The sequence below is a fragment of the Ostrea edulis genome, chromosome 8 (genome assembly GCF_947568905.1).
Source record: "Ostrea edulis chromosome 8, xbOstEdul1.1, whole genome shotgun sequence".
Taxonomy (NCBI): Eukaryota; Metazoa; Mollusca; class Bivalvia; order Ostreida; family Ostreidae; genus Ostrea; species Ostrea edulis.
The window spans coordinates 59,936,604-59,946,255 of NC_079171.1; the positions used below are offsets into that span (position 1 = coordinate 59,936,604).

General features: G+C 33.6%; 1 protein-coding gene across 1 annotated transcript; it reads right to left on the minus strand.

Moving 5' to 3' along the window:
• Window positions 1–776: 776 nt before the first annotated feature.
• On the minus strand, window positions 777–1,490 carry LOC130049330 (uncharacterized). The gene is made up of 2 exons (XM_056146771.1): window positions 1,362–1,490; window positions 777–1,247 (listed from the first exon to the last, which is right to left on the minus strand). Exons 1-2 carry the CDS (start codon window positions 1,429–1,431, stop codon window positions 946–948), a joined length of 372 nt encoding a protein of 123 aa, XP_056002746.1. The 5' UTR covers window positions 1,432–1,490; the 3' UTR covers window positions 777–945.
• Between the last annotated feature and the right edge of the window lie 8,162 nt (window positions 1,491–9,652).

The window sequence follows — 9,652 nt, forward strand, 5'->3', positions numbered from 1 at the left end:
CTTGCACCGGTAAGTGAGAAAGTTTCCCAGTTTACTTTCGGAACGTCAGCGGTCTCTCCCCAACTACATTATATCTGGGTTCTCTCTTCCACCAATAAAAAACTGGGCGCCACCATATAACTGGAAAAGTGCTGAGTGTGGCGGAAAACATCAATCAATCAATCAATGATCCTTAACACACTTATTTCGACTAAAGATTATTCCTTTGACCTGATCAAGATATTGGGTTCAGGCTGGACATGACCAGTCGACAGGAGATGCATGATACTCCTAGTAACTTGTTCTCATAGCTGGTATATCCGGGGTCCGTTTTTGTTCTACTATCTTTTTCATTTCTTGGAGGAATATGAGATTAATCGCCGTTCGTCATCTTCACATTTCATGCAAAGTGTTCTGCATACTGTCCACGATGGGATTAACATATTTTGACTATAAATGAGCTCGTAAAAATTCGAATTATTTCATTATCTGGACAATTAATAGATAGGGAGGAACTTAAACTTCCCTATCGAAGAATATTCCCTAAACACGGAAACAACGGAAACTAATATCTTATGGAACTTATCAGCATCTGGAGGCAGATGTTTAGAAACGGTCCATTTGAAAATTGGAATTATGCTATTGATCAATGTTCGTTATCTTCACCTTGTATGTTTTACATTATATTTCATTTCTGCAAATGAAAAAAAAAAATAAAAAAAATCCATGTACATGCTGTTTAATGTGCAAAGACATGGATGTTTATTTTTTCATTACAACTGAGTAACAAAAGTGAATATAACTCCCATGATTCACTGTTAAACAAATGAAAACACCGGAGGATAATGATATGTCATATCCAGAGATAAGAATGTAATAGTTAAAAAAATATCAGGTATATATGATTCAAGATTGTAGTTGTATTCTTGTTGGGGGTACGTGTATGTTATACATGCAATTCCCTTTCTATCGTAGTGTAGAATTAATGTAGTTTGAGTATGACGCATATCTCTCCTGTGGAGGTTGCTCAGCAACAATGGGTGGTAGTTCTTGGTACTCATCCATATCCCTGACGCCTAGTTTATCGTAATCGTGTGTTTCCTCCATTTCTATATGATTAACACAGTTTTGTGGCGGGTTATTGTCATGCCTTAGAGAGGGTTGCTGTCTCTGTTTTCGGAATTTATATACTAGAACTGTGACGGTTACGATGAGAAGTGTTGATAATATTCCAATAGCTACGTACAATCCGGTGACGGGACTTTTGCCTGAGAAGAAAGATTGTCAACGAAACATTGAACTGAACTGTAAGTCGGTCTATCACACAATAATAAAAATGACTTTAATTAAAACAGTAATGATAAAATTGACGAGTTTCTTACCGCTGTTAGGAAACTCTTGGCTATCCAGTATGGACAATACTAGAGATAAAAACAAAATACTTAATACCATGTCAGTACATTGGTATATATTATACGAAACTTATTTTTTCGTTTCTGAATTGGTGATTATTCTTTTTTTTTTTTGGTTCAACAATTTTCAACCTGCTACATTCTTATTAAGAGCTGTTTTGGAAAATAAAACAGTTCATACATGAACCACTCGGCACATATAACTTGGGCACAACAATGCGTAAATGTTGATAGAAATATAACATTGCATTAAGAGACGAAATACAGATATTCATGGATTTTGCAGGATAGCCTACCAAACAGAAAAAAAAACCAACATTTCTTTGAAATATCACAGCGAAGTGATTATTTGATTCCTTCATATTTCGAAAGAAATAGTCTTTCATCATCACTAAAACACTTACTACAAGTATATTCTTCTAAGTTTAAAAAAAAATGCAACTGATCATTTTCCTAATCAAATATGAGTTAGCAATACTCGCTTGTTGGTTCTGATTGTACCTGGTGGATATTCCGTAACGATAGCTTCCGAAAAGAGAGTTGCAAATTGATGTATTTATCTGATTTGCTATGGAGGCTGATTTATCCTACATAGCCCAAACAAAACATCTAGGTATCGGAATGTGGGTATTTGTTTCTGTTCCATTTCAAATTCCATGGAACTCTCGTTAAGCGTGATACGGTAATTTGATTGATATAAGGCGCTTTATAAATTTTATTATTTTCACCATTGTTATTTTATCCCTTTGGGATCAGGGTTAGAAAAGGTCAGCAATACCCCCTGTGTGTCGAAAAAGGTGACCAAATCATTGTGTTCTTCGGATCAAACCCCAAAACCAAGGTCCTGTATCACAGCAGGTGTTACATGATAAAGACTCCTCCCTGCTCAAAGGTTATAAGCGCCGAACCTAGGCCTAAAGAACATGATCCACGAACCATGAAAAATGGCCTACCCTGGGATATTGATGATTTCCGTGTATAATAACTTTCGGGATATAGGCTTTCTAGAAATGTTTTTCTGTTTCCCATATCTTTTATACTTTTCTCTTACTATGACATTTAATATCAGGCTATTGCATGTTTAAAAAATGCCTTTTCGGGATACATGTCACAACAATAGCGTCCAATACAATGTACAATGATCGTGAACCTATATATTAATAAATGTATCAAGTTATGTGCACTAGAGTAACTAAGGTGGCTTGTTCAATTATCATAATAAGCATTAATTATAACATTTATGGCCAATTTTGAGAAATAGAAAATTAGAAATAAAACATTTTTGGAAAAGATAATCTTAAAGCTGTGATTGTTCAATATAAAACTTATACAGTACCAATTTTGATGCAACAGATGCGCATTTCGACAAATAATGTTTCTTCAGTGATGCTCAACCGAAATATTTGAAATCCGAAATAACTATGAAGTTTTAGAGCTAAATATAGCCAAAAACAGCGTGCCAAAAAAGTGGAGCCAAATTCGTCCAAGGATAAGAGCTATGCATGAGGGAGATAATCCTTAATTTTGAAATGAATTTCTAAATTTTATAACAGCAATTAAATATACATCCGTATTTTCAAGCTAGTGACGAAGTACTTAGCAACAGGGCTGTAGAGACCCTCGGGGACTAACAGTTCACCAGCAGAGGCCTCGACCCAGGGGTCATAATATAAAACTTACACGGTACCAATTTTGATGCACCAGATGCGCATTTCGACAAATAATGTATCTTCAGTGATGCTCAACCGAAAGGTTTGAAATCCGAAATAACTATGAAGTTTTAGAGCTAAATATAGCCAAAAACAACGTGTCAAAAAAGTGGAGCCAAATTCGTCCAAGGATAAGAGCTATGCATGAGGGAGATAATCCTTAATTTTGAAATGAATTTCTAAATTTTATAACAGCAATTAAATATACATCCGTATTTTCAAGTTAATAACGAAGTTATTAGCAACTGGACTGTAGAGACCCTCGGGGACTAACTGTCCCCCAGCAGAGGCCTCGACCCAGGGGTCATAATATAAAACTTATACGGTACCAATTTTGATGCACCAGATGCGCATTTCGACAAATAATGTATCTTCAGTGATGCTCAACCGAAATATTTGAAATCCGAAATAACTATGAAGTTTTAGAGCTAAATATAGCCAAAAACAGCGTGCCAAAAAAGTGGAGCCAAATTCGTCCAAGAACAAGAGCTATGCATGAGGGAGATAATCCTTAATTTTGAAATGAATTTCTAAATTTTATAACAGCAATTAAATATACATCCGTATTTTCAAGTTAGTAACAAAGTAATTAGCAACTGGGCTGTAGAGACCCTCGGGGACTAACAGTCCACCAGTTCAGGCCTCGACCCAGGGGTCATAATATAAAAGTTATACGGTACCAATTTTGATGCACCAGATGCGCATTTCGACAAATAATGTCTCTTCAGTGATGCTCAACCGAAATGTTTGAAATCCGAAATAACTATGAAGTTTTAGAGCTAAATATACCCAAAAACAGCGTGTCAAAAAAGTGGAGCCAAATTCGTCCAATCTATTTTTAAACTATACTGATTTGATTTAATATATAATATTTAAAAACAAGAAAAATATATAGTACATAGTCTATTTACATGGTGAAAAGGTAAATCAGTGGAACAATTCTGTTTGATATTCTATTCCATGCTGTTTTGGTACTACAATGACCGAGTATCGACACCAATGGCACCGAATTAAGTTGACACTGCGTCTCATCAAAACGTTCGATTCGAATTTACTCGGAAGTACACGTTGAACAAAGATTTGCTGTGAAACCTGATTAAATCAAGAGTACTGTAATCATCTAATAGTAAGTATCGAATGTTCTTTTTCTTTACATGCACATGTAGACTTTTTTTAGCATGAATAATAACACAACACCGATATAGGAGTTCAGAAATCGGTATATTTAATAACTTTGAAATAGGATATGAAAAATACATATAAGTTTACTGTATATATCTATAATTATATAATTATATGCGCATTACTCATGTTAAGATACTGAAGTAGTATAATCTACAATTTTTTTGTGCAGTACATTGTTGACTGCCAACGTAAATGAGCTTGTATGTTTAGTATGTACAATCTTGCAGGATTAATTATCAGATTATAGGCCTAAATCAACTTCTATACATATATCCAAGGGTATAGGGCTCACGGCGGGTGTTACTCCCCCTAAGCACCTGGTCCCACCCCTGATGTGTCCAGGGGTTCGTGTTTGCCCAACTATCTATTTTGTAATGCTTATAGGAGTTATGAGATCGATCACTGTTCGTTAGATCTTCGCCTTGTATATGCGAAATTGAATATATACATCATTGACATCACGAACCTCTGCAGTTTTAAATTGCATGGATTATATTGCATTTATAAGTGTACATCATGCTACATGCATGTGAATTCCACAGAATAATCTAAAATGGCTACATTTTTATATCAATTTGAACAATAAATAATCAAGGTGTCCCCAGGAGTAACTCAAAATCGAGGGTGATACACATCTGCATACATGTACAAGTGAACACAGACAAATTAATTATTAAGACAGACAAACCACTACTTAAACACATACTCCATCCTATAATATATATATATATATATATATATATATATATATATATATATGCTGGTGCAAACAGCTAGCAAACCAATGACAACACAAATACATGTGTGTTAACATGTATGTGTACTTTATGAAGTGGTAAAAGGCTAAAAAAAAATAGGAAAACAATTACTCACACGGTTCACATATTGGCAAATTGAAAAAAAATATATCAATTCAAAAGTTCCCAGAAAAAAAATAATAGTTATAAAAGAATTTATAATGTTCAAAACTAATTCAGAAATATATATATATATATATATATATATATATATATCCAAATTGTGTTTTTAAAAAAAATCACAGTGTCCGGTATAAAATATTAAAAGAAATAGAATAAACAGTACACAAAGTTAAAAATTTAACGCAAGCGCTTTCATTTTATAATCCTCAGGCGTTACATTTTAAAATATATATATATATATCTTTATATCTTTTAACGCCCCCCTCGAGAATGTTCCCCTCATGTGGTTAATAACATGACTAATTTTGAGTTTTAAGTTTTGAAGCATACCTTAACATTTAAACCGAATCTGTAATACTTACGACAAGTCAGGCTGTTAACCAAGACACTGCGACATGCATTATTTATCGATGATAATTGAATTTGAATCCGATAAGTATGGATACCTCTTTAGTAAACGTTATCAGCTAATTGCCATGTGCGGATGTTCCATTATCTGTAGTTGGTAGAATGTTGGTATTAAATCACGGGTAATATTTACACATTTTAAACCACTTATTTATGATAACACTTAATAAAAGAAAGAAACAGAGAGAGAGAGAGAGAGAGAGAGAGAGAGAGAGAGAGAGAGAGAGAGAGAGAGAGAGATGACAAAACATGTTGACAGATAATATTTATTCATTATCAATTTTAATCAAGTCTCGATTGCAATATGTCATCAGATTTAAAGTGATACACATCAGGCAGAATATAATATTTATATACTAAGGTCAAAGATACCTCAAAAAAATATCGATAAATTTCAATGTTGACAATTCACCGTTTGCAAGTTTTAGATTAACTCCGTACATGCATTATTCGCTGATAACAGTATCGAAAGTGAATTTGATTTCATTCATTCATTACAGTTAAAAGTTATCAATCATCAAATGACGTATATAGGTCACTTCACGTTTGTAAGTTGTAAGACGGACATAAACAGAATCATTCATGAATATTTGATAATGTTTTGGACAATCGGTTTAGAACTACAAAAAAAGTAAAGGGGCCATCAATAAATCTTCATTTAAAAATTAACTGATATGTGATAACAAGACTTCGCACCTATAGCCTCAAGCTGCGCGACATTGTAGTATGAACGTATATAAAGGAAGTTAGCCCTTGAGCTCTTGAGCACAAGTACGCAATATGCTACAACTACGTATATACGGGTTCAAAATTGATCCCAGTGATGCAAACATATTACGCATATATTACTGAACCATATCCAATTCCACGATTTAAAAAAAAATATATCGAATGAAATTTTGAAAGGGTTAGGCAGGGACTATATTTTTTGGCGGGAGGATTGATTTGTCAAAGTTCTTAATACGTATGATATTACACTTTCTGTCCCATACCATATATTTCCTATTATTATATTTCTACACGTGTATTTCAGTTTTATGATACAAGTAGTTGAGACTTGGTGCTAGTTCAAATGATGTAATTTATTAATTTAGTTGATATATTTTTTTCAAACACAACACCGATTCTCAAAACGTTTGAATTAATAATTGATGTTCTCGACATTTTGTATGAAGAATCAGAATTTAACATTTTGCCCCTTATTAAAAATCATGGTCACTAACCTCTACTTTTACTTCCCTTTTATATTTTAACACCCGATCTTGAAAAGAATGTGAACTTTTTTTTTTTTTTTTTTTTTAGAAATTAACACTACTCCTAACATGTACTTTTATAGAAACCAACGACGTTACCTCAGAACGTCCCCATTTCGACGACAGCGTCCACATATTTTTCCTATGCAAATATGAAACCGCCTTTTTACCGACGAGTCGTGTGTTCTTTTTATTCTCTACTTTCTGTTCGCTACACATCATATCAGTAAATTACAATATTATTGTGAAACGCTTTGAAAACTTTAACACAAACATATAAGTTATCCAAATCAATTTATGATACATAATGTCTAAATAGAATTGGTTTGTGAAGAATTTTCTATTTCATTTGAATGAAAATAAAACGTAGTTGTTTATTTTGTGTTTGTATGTGTAAGAAACATAGCAACACAAATTGTTCTAATTCTTAAAGGACTAGAGCCACAAAGTACTAAAATTGGCCCTTTCGCAAAAATCAATGAGACTTCCACAGTTGATGCTCTAAGATTTATAGGTCATAGAACAATTTATTTTATAACAATATCTTTTCTAGTTATCGTTTTACAGTCGTTTAAACTTTGAATTGTTTTTCAGCATGGAAACTAAATAATGTCATGATGCTTACGTCATGGTGTTGACGTTATGAGAATCACAGTGTAAAACACAAACAACAACAAAAAATGGACGTATAGGTTAATATATATTTTTGGGGCTTATTCTGATTGTAAATCAGAACTGTTAAAATACTAGGAACTTGTATATTTTCTATCACGACGTTTAGATTTGAGATATATTGCCCCCTACCCCCACTTTACATTTTTGTTTTTCGCTGTATTGGACATAATTGAAAAATCGTGATCAAAAATCAAAATTCCTTGCGGTGAAAGGACCACAGCAAACAATATTGTTTTGCCGTCTACCTCAGAGACGAGTTTATTTTTTAAAAGTTGTATATCTATTTGTATCAATTTCCATTAAATTGATATTAATTGACGATAAAAAGAGAGACAACTCTATAATTTTGGTTAAACTTGAGTAATTATAGTAATTAATTAGGAAAATGGATTTTTTAAACATCCCCCTCGTGAACCAATTTTTTTTTATAAAACGCAGTTGACCTTTAAAATTATAGGCACATCTGAAGTCATTTTTCTGAGCGAAGTAGACTTTTAATTCCGCGGAGGAACTCCGTCGATATCACCTGTGCCTCCTTTGTGCCTCCGTGCACCTCTGTGTGATAAAACAAAGAAATAAAAGAAATAATTTCTAAGCGAAATGTTATCAGTGGGTGAAAATTAAAACATATAAAACGGCGACTTGTATATATTTATATAATTTCATGATATCTTATTGTTATGCAAATATATGCAGAATTGCAGATTAGCTGGGTTAATCATTTAAAAACTTGTTTATGTACTATTGGTATTCAGATACAAATTCATGATATCACCCTTTTCTTATCATTAAATAGAAGGTATTATACATAATATATTAGAGTTGTTGATTGATTGATTGATTGATTGATTGATTGACTGTATCTTGCTTAATGTCTCGCTCGAGAATTTTTCACACATATGGAGACGTCACCAAGACCGGTGAAGGGCTTCAAATTTTAGGCCTATGCTTGGCGCTTACGGCCATTAAGCAGTGAGGGTTCTTTAGCGTGCCACACCTACTGCGACATGGGACATCCCTTCATGCCAAGCGTTTGGCGATGGAACTGTCACTACCCGTTTTTACGACTAAGGTCTGACGCGGCCGGGATTCGAACCCCGGCCTACCGCATGTAGGGCGAACGATCTAACCTCTCGGCTACCTCATAAAGTTTTTGTATGAACTAAAATAAATATCTTAAGTATGCAAGAAGAGTGACCTCTAGCTGTACATGGGAATGACAATTGAACAGAAGGAGGACTAAGGGGCGTACAAAATAATGGTTGGTTTATAGATGACAGATTACTCCTCTTGAGTTCTGGATTTGACTTGCCGTATTTCTGTACATAGGACCTGTATATATGTCTGCATTTGTCACACAGAAAATCACGGTGACTAGGCGTTCTTCCAGATAGTCTGCTTATTAAATTCCTATGAATCTTTGATATATAACATATATCAGTTTGTTTCGTAATTCTAGGGCAGTTAAAACACTTATAGGACTTTTTTCTAGGCATCTGTAACAAATCAATTTGGAAACGGAAATAAATCAAAATACCAATCTTAATATGCAGAAAACACAAATGGATTGGACAACAGGCATTGTCTATATTAACCCTCTCCAAATGCACGCTGAAGTAAATTATGTCAGTGTTATTCATACATACTTTTAAAGTATTAAAACATTATTCAGGCCGTTTCCGCTTAAAAATTGTCAAATCCCCCCCCCCCCCCCAAATCGTGTCAAAATTATTTGCACTTTTAAAACAATATGTTACAAATATTTTACGTATGGCCTACTATTGCATTAATGACATCCCCATAAAGTGAATATTGGACAAAATCAAGATAACCTTGTATCATTTCCATTTCATGATCGAGATGCATGCCATGTCGCACGAATAAGTAGTAAAAAGAAAAATTCTTTAAAAATCTATAGTTACAAAATTCCAATAGTTTACACACAAACACACACGCACACACCCATTTACCCACATATTTATTTATGGAGGAGTTCAATATTTAAAAAATTCTAATATCAAAATAAGTTGATAATTTTCCCAAATCAGTAAGGCATAATCGTAGCTTCTGAATTTGGTGTGAAAAACACTGGATGTAAATCATTGGATTTT